Below are 21649 nucleotides of genomic sequence, written 5' to 3'. Positions count from 1 at the left end.
GCTATGTCCTAACTGAATTCATCAATTAAAAAGGAGTCAGGGCAAACTCTCTCTTAATCTGTTGCTCTCAGCTCTGTCTTCATACCAACAGAATGACACTTTCTTTGGCTTGTTTATGTCTCATTCAGTGGCTCAAACATATTTCATGCATGTTTTTACATGTCTCAAACTGTTAGCCTTGCCACCACATGAGGTAAGGCATAGGACTCTGCCCACTCAGGGATGCGCTATGTAAAGGAGCAATGGCAGAGTTTCATCATAAAAGAACTTTTCAAGAACAACAGACTTTCCAAACAAAACTGTCCTTCGGTCAATAAAGTCACCTTTAACGAAATAAATTAAGAGCATACCCACTTCTTCAAACACCACTACACCACTGGATGTCACAAATCAAGAAGTTTGCAGTTTACCTTGCACTCTGTCTGGTAGCTCTGCAGCTTTGTTCTGTTCTTGGAGAGCCACAGAAGTATAAACTCAAACTTGCCCTACTCTTCCTTTTTGTTTTCAGTCTTTATGCCAGACTAAGATAGCTGGCTACAGCCCTACTTTACCGTACAAATAAAGCAAAAAGGGATCAAACAAGGTCACCTCTATATTAAAGGTGACACAACCGACCCAATGACAAAATTCATAAAATTTCATAAAGCCTCCTACAAGTTAATGGCAGGTGTCATGTCTGTCTTATGTGAACACCTTCAAATAAAGTGTTCTCAAAAAAATTTGTTTGGTCTAAAAAGCTTTAAAGAAATAAGAACTGATTCAACTTCAGACTGCATTTTTAAATGGAGATCAAGCTAACAAACAGCTGAGACACTGCTGCTTGAGTGCAATTTATCAATTTATAGTGGACACCCACGATGTAAGTCACATATTATACCTCTTAAACCCCCTCCCTTGGCCCAAAAAAATTCTCCTCAAAAGGATTCACCTTGGTGTTCCTCAGCAAGACAAAGGCGGAGCTCCTTCACTGTGGCCCGATCCATCGCAGCCTGGACTCGCACCATGTCCAGCTCCTCCTCTAGGCCAGTTCTGAAGACAAACACATTATAAATTTGACTTACACTGCACTTTCTTAAATCTTGCATTAATGTTGTCTTTTAAATCCTTATAAATCCTGTTTCCTCTATGGATAGAAACTTTATCACACATCTGAGCTTGAACCTCATGCACTGACTTTCTCTTCCCAACAGAAAAGATGACTTGGGGGTGGTGAGATCAGCTAATTAAAATGCTTTTTAACTCATCTGGAAATCAAAGTGACAAGCAACATGAAACGCCAAGGTAAGAGAGTACAGTGTGCGTCTGAGTGTGTGTAACAGACAAACAGACTGGAAAGGGTGCACAATTACCTCTCTGCAATTAGCTTGATTCCTGCTAAAGGCTAATTATGTGGAGCCATGCTCGAGACTTTGCACTTTCAAGTTATTATTAGGACCCCAACTGAAGTCTACAGAGGATACACACAAGCCCACTGAGACAACCACACCTGAAACACACACCTAATTTCCCTCCCCTCTGCTCCACGGAGTTGGTAAGAAACACTGGAAACAAGCTCCTGCTACTGTAGTGGCATTCTTCCCTCAGTTAACCTCATTACAACAGTAGGTCTTCTCTCTGGCTGACTTCTTAAGACATGCAGTGAGTGCAGTACTGTATGTGGGATACACAGTAGTGTTTTATGAGTTGAAGTGCATTTACAGCGATGGTGAACTGGTGAGCAAAATTGCAATTAACTCAAACTAGATGCTTGTTTTAACCAATCTAATTTAGCTAGATAAACCAAGAGATTTTCTCCATACATTTGCCAAGAAAATGACTTGGGAAAAGTTATCGCCATTGCAAAGGGAAGGAAAGTAATTAGCTTTTTAACCCACACAGTCCAATAGAGGCCTGGTCTAATGGCTGACCGCAGCTTAAATAAGTACACAAATGACTCTCCCTGAGGGGGGTGAAGAAGCAGATGGATATGTGTCGCTCCTCTATAGATTTTCCTCCATAAATGAACTCATGTCGATGAGGCACTGGCACTGCCTTATGTGTCCAGGCTGTTAATGGGACAAATGAGCTGAAATATGCAGTATGTGGAAGGAGCCTGTTCCATCTCATGTTTCTCTTTTATGCCTTTTTGGATGCTGATGGTATTGACGCTACACCAAAGTTCATATGCAAAACACTCGATTTTGTTGAGGGATAAGCACACTTTCATGGAAGGGAAGGAGATTAGATTGCAGATGGAGTTCAAGTTTCATATCATAATATTCTGAGATAGAGCCTTAATCCATTAAACACTCAGCAGTTTATGCACTAGTCTAAAGGATGAGTAATAAGAAGAACAGCTGTAGGAATTTCACTATAGCAATGATCAAAATTTGATGACTTCACAGATTTCCCAATGGTAATTATTTGGTGAAATCAAAGTAAAGCTACAAATTTCACCACAGGTTTGAAGGCCCATTTTAAATGACTGTCTGTATCAAATGTAATCTTATCTAATTGTTTCTTTCTGCTGTATTGTTTATGCCTCTAGAGCACACTGGATCCGTGTTTTCAGTGAAGTTACAACAGCACAGTAACAATGGTTTTTGCGAATTCTGCACCAGCATGACATGTATCAGTCAGTTCACTAGGGCTGGCAGCTTCAAGTCGATTGGACAATTTATTGGTCGATGACCTCATGTCCAACCAAAATCCATCTAGTTGAACAATCGCATGTGCTATTTTAATTGGGAGAATCCATTTTTTGCAGGGGTGAGAAGGGCGACGTCATGTGTTTTTATTTTTTCAGTCAACTAGTGTTACAAAATATAATTTACAAAAAAATAACTACGAATATAACTATTCAAATATAATTTACTCGTGCCTTTGAGGGTAATCAATTACAGGTTAAATACCCAGAAAGTCCGTCCCATGACCAATCAATTAATTGATGATCTGGTGCGATTTTAGTCGACCAAGTTTTTCTTTGGTTGACTACAGCCCTACAGTTCACACTGCATTGCTGCACTGCAAAAGCCAGAGCCCTACAATGTCCAATGTAGGAATGGGCACTAACACATAAGTGTGGTAATTTGGTGTCCTGGGGTATTCAAAAACAGCCATAGTATTGCTTTAATTACCATCATAAAGATAGTGCCGTGTAATAAGTGCATGTTACATAAAATGCCTTAAGAGTGCGAGGTGTTTCCAGCAGCAGCACTGACTGTGGGCTATTAAAGTAATGAGAGAGCTACTATTAGTGATGTTGGGCTAATTTGTCAAACAACCTTAAAGATGATTTGCTATAAGGATGCACTTCACAGCATATTGTTCTCTATACGTAGCACCTAGCTATGGTCTTCTCTGAAGTCAAACTGTAAAACACAAATGTGAAACCCAAAAAATTTAAAATATTTATGGGCTGTCTTAATTTGTCTTAAAGCTGACAGAACATTACTTCACATTCCTAGATCCTGTCTGATATTAGTCTCAGATCATTTTTTTCTCATATACCTCTGGAAGGTGGAGGCTACTAGGGCTGAACGATTTGGGAAAATAATCTAATTGTGATTTCTTTTACCCAGTATTGCGATTGCAACTGAATATGCAATTATTTCATAAGTTCCTCATTTCATGTATTTTCCAACAAAAACAATTGTGAAAAATATGTAATTGTGATGATTTTGACTCATTTTTCAAAATGGATATGAACCGTTGTATTAAAGAATGATAATTTTTTTGAAATTCTCATATTTAAGATAAAAAACATTTAAAAAATAAAGAAATTAGGATTTTTTGTGTACACTATTCTTAAAATATGCCACTAGAATGACTGCATGATATGTCATGTATAACAGCTCTGTTGCAAAAAAGAAAAAAAAATTAAACTGGTAGTTTGACACAAATTTCAGGTTAGAGAAATATTGCACCTTCTGTGACTTGAAAATTGCAACAGGCCATATTGCGATTTAATCTCATTTGCGATTAATTGCCCAGCCCTAGTAGCTACGCCTGGTCTTAACATGCACGTTTTCATGAATGTTTGCCACATGGTGAAGGTTGCCAAGAAACACTCTTCCCCCTTCCATTTCAGTATTTACGTATTTTCCCCAAAGGATTTAAAACACCCCTTATGCTTGCTGCTGCTTCGATGTCTTGAATTAGGAGTTTGATACTATATCACCGTGTTCTTTAAAAGGATGATTATAACACAGCCTTCTGAGTGACAGCATCTGCAGGGTAAGAACAGCTCCATTTCACAGCTCTGTGACACGTCTCATAGTGTATTTAGGGGATATTCTGTTATTCAAATAGAGCTTGTCTGCTAAAATAATGAAGCTTTTCTATCATTTAACTTTCCATGTTAACTTACAGGTTTATAGTCCAATCACTGTTAACTCCCCGTCTCTTGTCTTCATGCTTATTCATTGATAAATCTGTTAACAAAGTGCGCTTCGATGGGGTTTCCTTCCTTTTATGAACATTGTTGTGTGCCTCCCATTTACAATCCATTATTTAAGTCCAACTACACCCAGGTGTAACTCAAAACAGAGCTTATATCCAGCCGGGGCACAGGGTTTAACTTTAAGTCGTAACTTCTGGATCCAAGTCTGGCGTAAGGTTACGCCCAGGTGTACAACCAGCTGACACACTCGGCCCCCGGTGCTTGGTCTAACCTGCTACTTGTATAAGTAGCTATTAAAAAGTTAAGATAGAAGTTGATAAACACCTGGCGGCACTACCATATACAGCAGGACAATCTGAGGAAGGTGAAACAGTATTAAAAAAGATACTGCCCAATCCTAATTCATAGTCAGGGCAAAAAATCAGAGGGGCTTAAATATCACAAATGGAATCAGCCTTATGAATACCAGTGTTGCTGTACCTGAATTATGTTACATGACTTTGCAATGAGCTGCATGTTTCTTTTCTTTTTTCCATTCTGAAGAAAAGTTCCCCCCGGCATCAAAAAAGCGTAACTTGTTAAATCACATTTATTTATTAATGCCAATCATGTTGTTGTGTTATATTTATTTGTCTTGTGATTCTGATGACGGGAGTCAAGTTGTTCATGGGGAGGGAAACACTTACTATTATTGACTTTATCACATTTTATTAATACATTTTACATAAAATAATGAAAATTGTAAAACATAGAACCCATTAGCTCACAATAAAAGATTGTTGTAATTTTTAAGGATGCAGTGGCTTCAAACCAGCAGTATTGATTTTGGGTGTCATTTATCAAAATAGCCATCTCTGTTGAGTCAGTAAATAACAAAGAATTCTTGTTGAATTAGGCAGATAAATGTGATTTCTTTTTTAATCTGTACAGCCTTTAAATCTGACTTCATTCTACAGCACAAACCTTTGACACTCTAGTGGTGTTCACCACAAAATAGTGGTGTTGACTCCTGTCTTTCCCACAGTCTCTCTCCTCATACTTTACCTTCTTGTGTGGGTACATCATCTAATAAACAGATGCTAGATATTTGTGTCCATTGGGGTCTTGATGATGGGAAAACAGTATCTTTGAGAATTCAAACGTGGATTAAGGCAGCACCACAAGGCTCTGTTAGCATTGAGCTGAATCCCATCTCAAGGAGCTACTTTTTAGATCTGCATCACATTATAGCCGCCTTCACCTGAAATCAAACCTCTTCTCTGCATTAGACCTCTATTCACCTGCAATCTATTTAAAATGAAATTATGTTTTTCTTACACATCCAAGCTATCTCAGTGGAAGAACAGTTTTTTACAGCTGTACCTCCTATAGAATATTTTCAAGTATTTTTTTTAATCTAGATTATAAATCAAATGAGGCTAGCTGGACAATTTTCAATTCCCTCTCAACCTGCCGCCTCACCTGAGGTAGAAAAACACTCAGCAGGCATAAAAGAAAACCAAGTTTCTTGGCAAAAAGCAAACTAAAGGCAACAGACAGGTCTTCTGTTTGGTAATGATGTGGTCTGCAGTGGAAGTCTGTGTCTCACGTCGCTCTTTTGGCCCCATTTTTGAAAACATTTTCTCTCTCGTGCAGCGCTACAACTTCAGCCCTGAGCAATCCACTCCATGTCATTTGATCTCTTCTCTACCTGTGTTGCACCTAGAACAGCTTAGAGCGTAAGCTGCCAGACTCCATCCACAAGGGTGTACAACACAACATCATCTGCAGCCATTGTGCTTTTACAAGCCAGCTTCCTCTTGGTTTTCTTTAGTCGACACATAAAAATACACAGGAAAAGCTGGGAATAGGGTGAGAAAGCAAAAACACCTCTGGCACTTTTATCACTGGGGAGAGAATCTTGTTTTTGGGGGTGTGGTGAGGGATTCCCTTATGGTTAAACTCAGGCTAGAGGGCTGTTCATTCATAGTGGGAGTTTGGGTGGATAAGCCACTGCTGTCAGCAGAAATGGTGACTGGTGGAGTTTACATGGCTCGGTGCTGTATTTTAGCTTCAGGCAATGCATCAACAGCAGCAACGGTGAGTCTTTAAGATTGAGCTTTCTTCAGCCACAGGCCACTGATATGAGAGGTAAATGGGGATTCATATTCAAACCACAAGTGGAAACAACCTAGGATGTCTACAATATTCCCTTTTTAAGGGGCTTGTTGATGCCGCCAGGTATCTTTATATGAAATAAAACAATAACATAATGTTATTTTTTATTAAACAAAAGAGAGAAACATATATTTGTATAAGTTAATACTAGCCAATGATAATTTGAACTTAAGAGGAAAATGACAAACTACATTATCTACTTTTGGTACTAATTGTATCTCTATGGTGTAGTTCTTTGAAATAACTGTGTTCTTTATGCTCTAATTTTATCTTGTAATGAGACTACTGTAGCTAAGACTTGATGGCGCAGTGAAGCTTGCATCATAACTACTAAGTGCACAACAAGATCTTTTTTTTTACACAATAATTAATTTTCCAAATAATTAATGAAGGAAAAACCCTACTTGTCTGATTTAAAAACATGCATAAAACATGATGTTTGTGTGTGTCTGTGTGAGCAAATGTGTCCCTCCTCCAACTAAGCCCTGGTCCGGGGGGCAAAAGATTCTCATTACTTCTAATACCTTTTAGCAAATCAAGATGAAACGAAGAGAAATAGAGGAATATGAGGAACATCAGGGTAAACTTTATTAAACTTAATTAGAGTCAACGTCGTTTACTGGGGAGGTTCACGTCCATAATGGTCACTCTCTGTAGAGGAGCTTTCACTGCTGCTGTAGTGCAAATGATCTCAAAGGCTTTTTCCCCAGTAATCGCTGGCTAATTTATGCTTTGATGTCGTCTGAGTATAGCATCTTAAGTCTGAGGGTGCACTGCATGTGTTTATTTTGTTTATGGGGCCTAAATAATCCCTGCCTCTTTTTACCAACAGACCTTTAACAACAATTAACAAGCACGGACATGGAGTGTTGCAGACACATGCATAATGAGGTAGATAGAAATATCCCACTGCAAATTTTCACACCCACCCTGCCCACAGTACCTTGCCACACATCTACAACAACCAGATGGAAATCTTGAACCATTCTTTATATGTCTTAAGCCTTAAAAGCACTCCATTATGAAGAAAGGTATTCTAAATTGTAGAAATATTGGGATAAATGGGTCATTATGGAATGATTACTAAATGGAAAGGCTGTTGTAGGACTGCTTGTGGTCTTCATAATAAGAGGAAATAACTGTGGGGTGATACTACAAAGAAAAGTTAAACCCACGAGATGGATGGCATTAACCCAACACTTAGGAGAAACTCAGCTCTGTCAAACCATTTTTCAGACATTCACAAGCCTTACCATTTGCAATGCACATGCTCTCACAATGATCTACATCTGCTGCATCTATTTCTCAATCGATGGATTTGGATTTGGGAGATTCGCAACTTGGATCAAAACCCACTTCCAAATTGGTTGTTCAGAAAAAAAGATTACATGCATTTTGTTTTCCATTTTCTGCCTCATGCCCATTAATTTCAATCATTGAAGGAAGGCATGAGTGCCTCAACAGAAATCCACATTTTTTCGACAATAGCGTGCTAACACGAAATACTAAGAGAGTTTCCTCTGATATTTCTCCATTAAAGGAGAGATGGGAGAAAACACGGTCCACAATGACATTTTTATGTAGGGGACAGTGACCTCTCCATGTTGAATTGTCAAACAAACTCCATCACTTTCTATCAGTACTGATGAAATATAACTACCACTGTATGGGTGGCCTTAGACCAGTTTCAGAGGGGCAGTGTGTTTTGCCGCATGCAGCAGCCACGTGTATCCCAAATCTGTTGTTTGCAATCACATGATCCAGAATGTTCAATGGGGGTCAGGAAAGGGGGGACAGCCATAAGGAATGAATAGGAACCAAGGAAAGTTAGTACTTTACAGTTTTAAATGGACCTGTCACTGCAATTATTCAAAAAAATCTCCACATTTGCTGAATATGATTCCTACACTTACAAAACAATGATTTTTTACCACCGTTCAAATGATTTACCTGGCGTGCAGGTGATCAATATAAAAAATTCTCAGTCCTGAAGACCTCCTAGCAACTGGTGTCTAGCCAGATGACTGGAAACAAAAAGTTTTGAAGAGTCTTGTACTGAGCTAAGAGGCAAGCTGAGCCCCTTTGACGTATCAAAAAACTCCTCATTTTGTCACAACTGGCTTTTAAATGTAATGGTGATATACTATCAACTGAATAAGAGACCCAGTAAAAATGGGCCATTCAGGAATGAGCCTTTGCTGTGAAATGATTCTTTTATGTGAGCCAAAGTAGATCATTCCCATTTGAGTGCTAGTTAACTGGTTATCTTTTCTGTCATCATTTGTAGTAATTAAATCCGCATTTAAAAAGCCTAACTCGTACCAAATGAAGAGCCATTTGAGAGCCAAACAACCAGTTCTACTGAGCTGAGACAAATGATCTAGATCTCTCACATGAGGAAGGCCGCTTTGTGGAAATGGACCATACACCAGCGGCTTGCCCAGACTTTAGACAGAGGCTTTTTTAATTCTTGCCTGCTGCCATTTCTGTGAATTTTTAAAAACTCTTTTTTTTTGTCTGAATATTTCACTACTTTCAGGGCAGTAAAGTTGCTTAAAAAATAAGCAAGTTTTATTTTCACACACTTGGCATAGTCATAAACAGTTCAACCTCAAAGATGGCCTTTTTGGTAATGTTTCTCAATTTAGTAATTGCTTCTTGTCCCCCAAGGGGTGTTCTCTGCTGCTTAGTGGCGTCATCTGCAAAGAACCTATAGCAAGCATCGCAATGGCTTTCCTGCAGTGTATTATGTGCAGTGTATTGGCTGCATCTCCTTACTGTCACAGCCCTGTTTTTCTCCATAAGATTAACTTCAATATTCTTCCTACAAGTAACTTGATTCACAGCATAGTTGCACTGAGCAGGGAGAAAATCAGAATAAAAGCATTCTGTGCATACCAAAGTGAGTTTCTCCAAAGAAACTCTAAACTGGGACTTGGGAAAGCATAAACCTGAAGTGTATTTATACCATGTTTATCTTGCCTGTTACATATTGTACCAATGCGGAAAAAAAAACACGGCTAGATGAAGTGTAGAAATAAACTTTATTAGACAAACACATTTTGGCTTACCTCATTTTCTGTGTAACTTGCAACAGAAAAAATAGGTGAGCCCTCTATTCTTTTGTTTCTCCATGCTTGAGAAGTGCAGTCTGAAAGCCCTGACTTGCTAACAAGCAAACCAGAACAAACTAGAAAAGCACTCGGAGAGTGCAGACCTCCACCATTAGCCCTATCTCCCAATAGTACAGAATCCTTTAAAAAAATTCCTGGATCCAGGCAGTGTTCCGGATCACTCCCAAAATCTAATCAGTTCTTCCTTGCGCCATTTCTGACATTTCCTGAAAATTTCATCAAAATCCATCCTCAACTTTTTGAGTTATGTTGCTAACAAACAAACTAACGGAGTTAAAAATCAAGCTGTGTAGTGGTTAAGATGCAAATCTCACACACCCAGTCTGAAATGGGTTTTACAGCCAAACACCAGTGACCAACTAGGCTTACAGTCTTGCAGATGAGCAGAAGCAAATTCCAGCTGCCCATTTCCAAACTCTGACAGAGAGCTTCACAAGAAAGACAGAGACTGGAAAAAAGACCACTCAGTATTACTGCCTGTGACTTCATAATGAGTTTAAATTTTGACTAAAGGGTCTGGTATTCACACATTATTGGCTATTGAACGAATGCCATTTTCTCATGCAACAATCAAATAATACACACCCTAGAAATGTTCATGGATACACCAACCCACTAAACAAACAACAACAGCAATAGTGTGTTGCCCAGAAGGCATTATTAATGTGACACATTACCTTAAGTTTCTGTTGTATGTTGTTAATTGATAGGGGTGGAAGAAAAAAATCGCTGCAGCATAGTACCGCAATATTTTGTCAGGTGATATATCGTATTGTCTCGTCTGCCAAGTATTGTTTTTTTTTTGTTTTTTTTTTTTTAAATCAATTTTTAATATGAACTGAAGTCCATGATAATCAATAAATAAAATAAATTGTTCGTGGCAATTGTTTGTCCAGTGAGGTCGGCAGTGGTGACGGCCATAGAGCAGGAGAAAGTTAGTACAACAAACATGGCAGCAACAGGGGAAGGAATTTAGGAATGAAAGCAGGGCACAAATTAGATGGACAAGACACATGAGGTTTGCAAGAAGTGCTACATGAGAATAAAATACTGCGGAAATATGACAAACATGAGGGCAATACTAACGTTAAATCAGCAAAACAGTTGAAAATATTGCACAATATATTGTATCGCAATACTCACTGTGTTGTAAAATGTTTAAAATTGCAATGATATCAAATCGTGACCAAAGTATCGTGATAATATCATATTGTGGGGCTACTAGTGATTCCTACCCCTATTAACTGAATGGCAAAACATTGTCAAAGAAAAAGCAATTTGTTGTTAGTTGTGCATTCTACATAAATCATCTCAAAGAGCGGACTTAGAGACCTGTTTCACCTTCCTACTCATCCTGTTATTGAAGCTCAGAGATTAGAGGGGGGCCCTCATAACCTTCTCTTAACACTGTGGGGACCCACTGTGCAGGAGTTATCCCAGCAATATTCATTCTGGGAAAAGGTCCTTTGGGCCTCAAGACAGTTTTTTACCAGAGTTGTGTTTAGAGGAGGTGGTAGGGAGCATCTGTGCACAATAACATGTCAATGAGGAAGATCAAATGAGAGACAAATTGAGAATTTGAACAGAAGCTCTCCTCTAAAGCCCGCCACTAGGCGTTTAAAGCTTGATAAGGGGTCTTTATTTGGCCCTAAATTCTTCAGCTGCCAGGAGTTAATGACCCATTAGTGGCTCATTGCTAACACTTATCTAGCATAACCTTCACAAGCACAATCATTATATTACGGTCAACGGAACAACAGGCTACAACTGCTCACCCTGAGAGTCTCCTGGCAGTTATGCTTCCACAAATTCTTGTTGTTGCACTATGATAAACAGACTTTTTGCTCTCTCTGTTACCGCTACAAAGAAATTTTCATTGCTGGGGTGCAAAACTGTTTTTTAAGCTGACTTCATCAATATTTCCAAAGACAAAGAGTTTATTTCAGCTTCTTCTCACAACAGGTAAGAAAGAAAGAAAGCATAGGCTTGGACTGGGATGGAAGCATGCTTTCATGTAGTTTAATGCACTGATCTGTGCATGTGTGCAGATCCGTGCCCTGGAACTAAGAGTTTTTGTAAAGCACAAGTTTAAAGACCCTGGCCAAGTTTACTTTGCACCAGCCACCCGGGAAAGGAGGGGCCCTGGGGGCGGGAATGGGGGAGATGAGGTGGAGCTGGTCAGGGGCACATGAAGGGGATCAAAACTAACCCCGGAGGACGTGCAAGCTACACTGCTAGGAAAGAGGCCAGCCACTCTACATCCCTCGTGGTTTACTCACAGGTCAGTTCCAAGGACCCTACGTGTTTGCTCTAGTCTGCCCCCCCCCCCCCCACTCCCTGACCGTCCAGTGCTCCACTTTGCTCAGCTGTAGTCGTGGCCGGGCAGGCAGGCAGGCGGATGGACATCCCTTAACAGGCAGCATCGGCGGCACCGGGGCTGCTAGCTTGTAATTAGCTCGGACAGCTCAGGCTTGGAGAGAGGCAGCCGGGCTATATCATAATGAGCTCAGCTGGGATTAGGAGGACAGGGCAGGGGGGTGAGCAGAGGGGAAAGTGGTAGAAGGGGTGGGAGGGGGGGCAAGTACCAGAATTCTGGCCTCAGCCTGCTGCAGCATCACAGAGGGCCGCAGGGAGGCAAGTGGGAAGACATGCAGGAAGAGGGGAAGAGGAGGGTACAGAGGCAGAGGATAGAAGAGGGAAGAGGTGAGAAGAGGTGAAGGCTGGGGGAGATGGAGAAGGGGAAGTCTGTGGCTTTAGGCCAAGCTTTGTGTAGCATCATAGAGGGTCAGTAGAAGTGGTGCGGTTACAGGGGCTTCTCTAGATCAAACAAGACATTGGCTATACCAGGGCCTGAGACAGACTAAGAGACAAAGACAAGTTAAAGAAAGACAGAAAGAGAGTGGGAAAAGTAACAAAGAAGGATGCTGAACAAAAAATACTTCTTGCAGAAAAGTCTAAAGCACTCAATGGCCCTTTTCAAACACTCATGAAATCTTTTAGACATTGTTTTAGATAGAGATCTTCCTGAGTTGCTCCTTCACACATTTTCCCTATTGGACTGCAGACGGTGGGAGGTCACACCCATATTTAAAACACTTCCAAGCTGTGGGATGAAGCCGATATATCAATGCTACATGTAAGTGGTTATATTCACAGTATAAAGAAAAAAGCTTAAAGAACATTATGTTAAGCAGCAAAGAGTATAAAGCGGTTAAATAACATAAATTTGGATTAAAAACAGCAGTCCCAGGATACAACCATCATGACCCCTGCCTGCTTGCTTTGGGTGTAATTTCCTGTGTACTTCCTGCTGCATTCACAAATCAGTTCATACACCAAATTCTTACATAGGTTTTACCAGTGGGCTGGCTGGAAGAAGTCAGCCCAGTAAGGTGAAAACTGTCTCCGTTTGAATTTAGCAAACCCTGAAAATTTCAGGAGACTTCCAAAGTTTTATGCATATGTGAAAAGGCTAAAGGTCAACATTTGAGAAATTACCCCATACCAAACAAAGGCGGTAAAGCAACTTATAGACACTCAGTAATAATCAGCAGCAGGACCACAGTTAGACATTGATCTTTACTACATGCTATGCTTTCACAAAGACACAGCCAGATATTGTGATAATGTGATTTTACTTCCTGTACTTTTATGTGTGAATTCTTGGGCAGCCAATTTTTACAAATGAGCCCAGAGTCTAATGATCCTGCTTTAGCCCCTGCTGGTTGGTAATGATGTGGAGGGTTAGGTGGATGCTGTGAAGCTGGGAAGGGCACTCTCAATTTCTAACCCCCACAAACAAGACAGGACAGTGGGAGTGTGTATCAGTTTATGTGTAAAGGTGTTTGAGAGTTTGAGGACAATTTCAAACAAAAAAACTGCATGTCAACCCATTGGTCCACAGACGTCTCTGTAGGATCTAGTATTTCTAACACATCTTTGACTGCAGCAGAGTCAATTTAGACAGCTATATTCATTTTAGGCTCAGTCTTAAGATTAGAATGTTCATTAGAATTAGTCACATTAGTCATTTCTACCCCTGTATAGTTTGAGAGTAGTTTAAGTGTAGTTTTAGTCAACGAAAACTAAGGGTGTAATCACACCAGAAAATCCGTGCTAAGGTCGGGACCAAGGCTCATTTAATATATATTTGGTTCGGTTGGTTTTCGTTTCACACAGTAATTTTTGCAAATGGACTAACAGACTTAACATGAAAAACCTAAATGATAGCGTCATCAACCATGTGAGTTGCGTGTATCTACTAGTATAGTTCATATTGGTTAGTTGGCTGGTGGGCGTCTGACGTCAGCCTCTTAAATAATGCGCGTAGCTTGTATGTGGATAAAATTTAATTAAATAGTCATTTCTATCATATTATTATTGATTTACTACTTCCAACAGTGCCAAATCCAAGAGTAGTACATATGGCTAGGCCAAGCTTGCCTTGTGAGCTTTCTCATTAGACGACAATTTTATCATCGTATACAGGAAAGAAGACGACAGTATGCAATCCTAAGAGCCATGGCAATGTCAATAAGACATTTGGTCATCTCTTCTCCCCATGTGCTTCCATGGCTCGTTTTGTTTTGGTGTAAGATTTCCCTTATCTGGTTCTCATGACATAATTTCCTGTCATCCATTTGAAGGTCTGAACCTTTCAAAATAATGCTGATAATAATGATAATAATAATGATACAGGTCAGGGCTGAGTGAAACATCATACATTTTTAAAAAACATATTCAAACAGTCTACTCTTCACTTATCAAGATGATGTTTGAATACCACTTCAGCCATGAAACAATCACTAAGTGAAGTCTTAACCAATCAATTCAGACAATTTTACACTCCCCAGACTTGAATGTAGGTGCCAGTCAGTATGGATTTGTCAAAGACTAAAACTTAGGATATTTTGTCTCTTTTTTTTTTTTAGTTGGTTAGTTTTGAAAGTGCACTATTAAGTTTTGGTTAGTTTTCGGTTTTTTGGTAAAGCTTAGTTTGTATTTAGTTTCAGTTAACTACAATTATTTTTGAATTTTAATTTTAGTTATTTAGTTAGTTTTAGTAAACTACAACAACTTTGGTCCAGACCATTTACACTCAAATCAAACTGAAAAGCCCTAAAGTCCAGACAAAAAACAATTCAGTCTAGTTTGAGTCAATTAAAAGTGATTACATCTAAGTCAAAACTTTTATTCTTTGGAATCTGGTGCCAAATCAAACTAATATGTTTTATGCTCTCTGCCAAACCTGGGATCTCTGCTTTCTACGGCTGAGAGGCAGAAGGGCTACAGACATTTGAGAAATATCATGAGATACTAAAAGTCCAATGAAAACTAAATTATATTTAAGTTAACTTTGAATCTCCTTGATCAAAACTAAACTAACTCAACTAACATTTTTAGTCATAGTTTAAGTTGACAAAATTAACATCGGGTTACATGTGACTTACTTTTCAATAGAGAGTTTCCTGTTGAGGTTTTTCAGGTAGGCTAGTTCATTCCACACTGCATCACTGTTCTCTTGCCTTAGCTGTCGTGGTTCTGGACGCTGCATCTTTCCACCTGGCCTGGACACATACATGCACAACATATATGATAAGTATACAAAGGGAGAGATGTAGAAGCAAACAAGGGCATAAATATGAAATGAACAGATCATTTATGGCAAACACACACACATTAAAAGCAAACATGCAAACAAGGGAAAAATGTTGCTACTGTACATTACGGTGCTGCCTCTGGCCAATACACATGGGGCAACAAGGCCCCTTAGTCTGCCTCTGTTTTTGTTATTCAGCCATCTTTAGCAGTATTCAAATGAGCAGCCTTGACTTTGACATTTCAGTGGCAAATCATGAACACACGTATGCAGGTTTGTTGGTGCCCAGGGCGCTGCCCATGTGGCAGGGCGCTGGACCATTCCCTGTGTGCCATGCAAATGTAAATAATGGCAAAAACACACTCGCAAACGAGGTCATTCAAATGACTACACCTCACTTATGAATACTTAATGGCACTTTGTGCTCAGTAGCAGCCCCCTCCATTGAACTTTCCCTTTTGACTCACACACACATTGATACACACACACACACCGTCACTACTGCCCCCAACTGCATCCCTACACACACCCAATTCATCAATCAGTCTTAGCCCAACACATTCGATTCCAATTAGCCTTTCATTTGAACACTAAAATGGCTTTTACTGAGAGGTTGCAAATCTAGCAGATGAGAACAGAATTGTCACACATACCACAGTTTCTCATTTCTAAACAATCAATGAGGCAGAGGTGTGGAAATGGATTGTAAGGGTCACTGCGATTGCGGAGGTCTCTTTTTCCCGTGGTCATTATTGGCTATGTAGACACAGCCACACTACACTAATACTAGTCAAATCCTAGTGCCTGGGAGTTGGAGGCTACTGAGAAAGCAAATGTTTTCATTTAATACTGCTAATGCCCCCGTGTGCAATTTGGAGCCCTTGAACTTCTTATGAGTGCATGTGTGTGAGTGTATATATATGTGCTTTCTGTTGGCTTGGGTTAGTTTCCCAGAGTGCAAAGCTACTTAACGGATAATCTCACTGTATAGTCACAGAGATTGATACACTTTCACTCCTGCTACTGCACGCACACAGTGAATTTAGCATAAACTATCTTAACACAGCCTGGAGCTGTAATATTAGGTTATATTTTACCCACAGCTCTATTTTAATACTCTCTGCGTGATTTTTAGGTGTGTAGTGTATCAACTGCATTCCTTATGAAAGGTGTATGAAGCTTTATTAAGTCACGGTAAAGCTTTATACATTTTAATTTGTTTACAGTGGGCCTAAAAGCTGTTGAACATTGGAGCCATGAGAGAGCTATCTTCTTCAGGCCTCAGTGCTTCCTCCCTGATGATATCCTAGTTTCCATTATTAAGCAGGAGGAAATCGAGAGAACTTTTCCACGCCGCTGCGGCTAATTGCTCTGATTCAGGGGGAATCTGTTTATGGGCGCAACTTTGATCAGAGTACGGATGCTTTAATAACCTTTAATTTTATTTGCTCACCCCCATCATCCCCAGTCTGATTAAAAAACTTTTTCCCTTCTCTAATATAAATAAGAAGTTGGCTTTTTCCCCCTCTCCTTCATGCCATTTTGGGAAAATATGGTAGTAATGGTGAATGGCAGGGTGGTTTCCCTGGGACTGGCCAATTGCGCACAGCCGGCATGCCAATGAGCTGATGGGCCCTCTGTCTGCTCTGTGATTGGCTTTTAGTTCTATCCTGGTTATTGCCCACATGGGTGACGTCACTTTGCAGCTACCATGCAGCAACCAACTGTCCTCCTCTGTGCCTTATTCTGCCAGTGAGGGAAAAGACTTATATGAGGGAGACAAAAATCTGAAAAATTAACAAAATAATGTCATTGCCCAATACCAGCATACCTTTTTCAACTTATACAGTGCTCATAAACTGAAGCATTTGTAAATGTAGACATGCGCAGGACAGATAAGGAGGGAGACATTACAGACTCATCTTTTGGTCCTGCACAAATAAAGGGGAACAAAAAAGCGACCCCCCTGCATCTTACCAAAAAGGCAACAACACAGCATGGAAGCTACAGGGAAATCCCTAACAAGCTCCAAATGCAATGAGACTCAACGCCTATCCCCACTGACTTGTTAGGGCCCTGATTTTCCAGCACTAATGGGAGTATTTAAGTCATTTTCTATTGTCTTTCATTCAGGCTGGCATTACCCCAGCGGATTTAACAGCTATTTAAGGATGGGGCTTAATGCCAAATGAATGCCAGGATCATAACATTGAGTGACTGGCTGGTGCCATAGAGGGCTCTGACTGAAAAGGGCAAAGCTGCCTATTGCATCAATTTGGTGTCATATCAGTCATGAAATTCAGATACTTTGACATCAAACTTATTATCATGAATAGGTCGCCTTAGCTTTTTTGTCCTTTTTTCTTCTTATAAAAGGACCCATTTTCTTCTCATAATACCAATTTATTCGGAGTTAATTTACATTATTTCACCAGGCAGAACCTTATGATGTTAACTTGCTCAAATGTATAACAGCAACACGTCTGGTGTTAAGAGTTTTCTTCCCCTACATCTCTCCGTCTTTGTTCCCACTGTCTCAGACACATGCTGCTGAGCCGCACTGAGCTGACATGAGCCGAGTCGAGCCTAGCGCTGAACACGCTCTCTCCCTCGCTCCACTTTCACACGGGCTCACATTGCACCGCTGTTTTCTTTAATTAACCCAGAGAGAAAACAGCTGAGGGGGTCAACACTTTGCTCCCGCGCGGCCACCAAACATATGCACCTTTAGTTACACTTTCAAAAGGACTCAATGACGTTGCTAGAGAAGAAGAAACACAGACAGAAAAGGTGGAAAAATGCTCTGGTAGACAACAGAGAGAACAATACTTTTATATTAATGACATTTTCCAGCACATTTTCCACTTTGTGTAAAAAGTGCTGTGGTTTCTGGTGAAGATAACAGGTTGAAGCAGGAAATGGCCCTCACCTCTTCCTCCCCCCTCCTACCTCCACAGGCCTTCTCAAACACCTTGCACCCCCCAGGACCAGACACCTCCAGCCTCTGGCTCTCACATCTTAATGAATGCTGAGGGAGGGTAGACTCAGAAGCGCACACACACTTGGCACAAAACGGCCCAAATTGACTGGGCTTAAAACCTCTGAGCTTTTCGGAGGTAAAGGAAGGAATTTCTCCCTCTCTTCCGAATCCAGCTCTCAGCTCTTGTCAGACAACATGTGGAGAGTAGTGAGACCCTAAGACTATTTGTGAGACGTTGCCGGAGGTTGTAGCATTTCATGGGGGCTTTTAATATAAGGAAGTTTGAGTTACACGTTTTCCACTTTCAGATATCTCTTAGTGGCTTCTGCTGTGTAAAAATGGGATGTTATCCATCTTCAAGACTGCAAATCAGAGTTATTTTCATACTCACACAATCAGCTGAATACTTTCATGAATAACGTTTCATAGTTTAGTCTTTAAAATCAAAGAAAGTTGGGAAAAGTGCTAATCACAGCTCCCTGGAGCCCTAAGTGTCATCTCTAGATAGCTTCCTTTGGCAAACAGTCAGGATAATTAACTTACAACTGGAAAAAAGAAGCCAAGAGATGTGCTGGAACCAGCTCATTTTGAACATTTTTGAGAGAAAAAACACTAAAGCAAATTAATATGATTAAGGGTTAATTGTCTTCACACTATCTAATCTTAGAATCTGAACCTGAATCAACGTTATTGTCACTGTTTACAGAAATCATGTATGATATCTCTGTATATGAATAAAAAATAACAAAAGACAGTACTGAAATAGTAAGCAGTATCAAAATAGTCAACAACATAAAAACAGTGATAAAGTAGACAATAAATCATTAAATAGAAAAAAAAGCTTTAAAAAGTTTTTAAGTATGACAACACAAGCGACAGTTGTTCAAGTACGTAACGTACAGAATCAAGGTGTCAGTGATCAATGTACATGTGCAAATATGGCAGATATTTCAGTGATGAGATACGTACTGGAAGAGGGGGCTCTTTGGTGTGTATTGTGTGTGCGTTTGCTGTAGGCTTGGAGTGAAGTGGGGTAAGCTAAAGCTCTGAGCCTGTTTGTGCAGAGCTTAGAATCGCTAAACCATTTGAGAGATGGCAGGGGTTTACAGCCATCAAACAAGTAATCTTTCAGACCTACTCAGGTTAGATATTTGTATACATATATTATTATTAGGGATGAGCGCGATAAGCTGTCTAAATGGATAAATTCAGATCCCTATGTCACTATCGTTGGCCCCAGACTTACAAGGTTGGTCAAACTATTAATTAATTTTTTAATGTTAACACCCACCATCCCAGTCAAACTGTAACGTAGCCGCCTACCACTAGCAGCGACTGTAGTTGTTCTTAAAGACTATTGCCTCGCTACCACAATGTTTTTTAATCAGATATCAACAACCACTAACTGCTGTAGATTATCCAGTATTGTGTAAAAATATTCAGCTCAGGAATGTGGATATTGACTCAGAAAAAGAGGATCGAAGGCCAGCGGTGCTAGCACTACAAGTTAGTTAGAGTGTTTTTACATGACTTTAGGCTGGTTGGCTAAATGCGATTATATTTTACATTTAATCATGGGAAGCTACACACTAATCATAATGTAATAATACCTCACAATCCAATTGAACATCCATACATATATCCTTTTCTCCCAAATTGATTTTAATCATTAATAATTTGAATTTAAATTTACAAAAATATATACTGCCATACTATTTTAACCACCAGAGGGAGCTATCTGCCCTTTGCTCCTCTTGGTTGTAACTAAAGAAGAGTTGCATAAATGGGCACCAGACAGCTAGCATAAAAGCTTTCTGTGCTTTGATGCAGAAACAAAGGCACTGTTTCCCTATCATTTTCATTTGATTAAGTATTTTTAAAAAATCCTTTTTTCGAATAAAAACATAAAAGTCTTTTTGTAAATTAATTTAATTATTAATTTAAATAAAGAAAAAATATGCTTTCTTATTAGCATGTACTACGGCTGTAAGCATCAATGCATGAATTGTGTATATAATTTTACAGTGATTTAAAAGTCCACCACTTCTCCTTAATGTTTCATTTCACTTAAAGACCCTATGAAGTGATAATAAATCTGGATTCAGGTTTGTTGTATGATAGGTCACTGTGTTATGAACCACCAGGTCAAATTTCAGACGGATAGGTGCGCAGATAGTCGAGTGGTTTAAGGCGCACACCATGTACGCGAGTGGCCCGGGTTTGAATCCAGTCTGTGACCCTTTACCGCATGTCTCTCCCCACTCTCTCTCTTCCCTCTTTCCAAGTCTATCCACTGTCCTCCACTATCTAACAAAGGCATGTAAAGGCCCAAAAATAAATCTTTGAAAAAAAAAATCAGACAGATAAATCATTTCTCATTATAAAAAAATAAAACTTCAAAATCATAAAAAATAAGGCAGTAAACTGTACACTGTGCACCAGGATGGTGTGGGTATGGCGGCTGAATAAGCTGAAGCCACACCTACTCACCAGAAATACGATCTTCTCAGATTAAAAAAAATACTACATTCTGAATGGAGGAAAGCACTCACACTATTAGCCTATCCCTTGACCTTGAGGTGACCTTAGGATCAGAGCACAGCTGCCTTTTTAGCTGTCAGTTTTCTGGCTCAAATCTCTGTTATGATGCTTTAAATGATGAAAATCATAAATCTGAAAAGATTTGGCAAATTCACTTCACAATGAACAGAAAACAGCATTAAACTGAATGTTAACTTTCAATGAAGGCAGTGACATCAACTAACAGACTGCCCTGAGATGAACTGCTTGGTGATTTTATATCGCTGTAGAGTTAGGGGGGCAGGGTTATAGAGTGGTGCAGTCGTGACATAATTGTGAAGGCAAACCCGAAAGTTAGCGTCACATGGGTTCCCTCTGCGTCAAGCCTATAGGATTTTTCAATTGAGTTTTGGATTATTGCTGAAAAAAAAGGCCTGTGTCCAATAAAAGTTTATGAAACGTACACGTTTTGTTCATAAAAATAATCTATTATCAATAACATAAATTGATAAAATAAGCATCATATCTGGTTCGTTAATATAACTGACAAAAGTAAAAAGCTGATGTCATGCTATATTGAACTACAACACAGTCAACTGAATTTAACGTCATTGTCCGTGGATACAATCGAACAGGCTCAGTTGCCGCGGTTCAGATGATGACATATAGTCTTCCCAGCAAACGCTGTAGTCTTGTTAGCTGTCTTTTAGCAACCGCCTTTATTAAGACGTGAAAAGATACACAATACAAAGGTGGGGCATGTTTCAGATGTATTTTATGTTGTAGGATAAAATGTTCAACTCCCTCGAGCTTGTGTTCACCACAGACCTTATTTCAGGCATTCAACCGAAAACTCATTAAAAATCCCATAGACTTTC

The 21649-nt window shown here is 39.6% G+C and overlaps 1 protein-coding gene across 1 annotated transcript in view; it reads right to left on the bottom strand.

The window, feature by feature from the left end:
- cntln (centlein, centrosomal protein) overlaps positions 1-21649 on the bottom strand; it is a 133414-nt gene that overhangs the window by 72497 nt on the left and 39268 nt on the right. The window contains exons 14-15 of the mRNA XM_041784419.1: positions 15123-15239; positions 929-1029 (exon numbers count right to left, since the gene is read on the bottom strand). Coding sequence (XP_041640353.1) covers positions 929-1029; positions 15123-15239 — 218 coding nt within the window. The remainder of the gene's footprint in view (positions 1-928; positions 1030-15122; positions 15240-21649) is intronic.

This window comes from Cheilinus undulatus, linkage group 4 (assembly GCF_018320785.1).
Source record: "Cheilinus undulatus linkage group 4, ASM1832078v1, whole genome shotgun sequence".
In the NCBI taxonomy this organism is placed as follows: Eukaryota; Metazoa; Chordata; class Actinopteri; order Labriformes; family Labridae; genus Cheilinus; species Cheilinus undulatus.
This window is presented reverse-complemented; position numbering and strand designations above follow the sequence as displayed.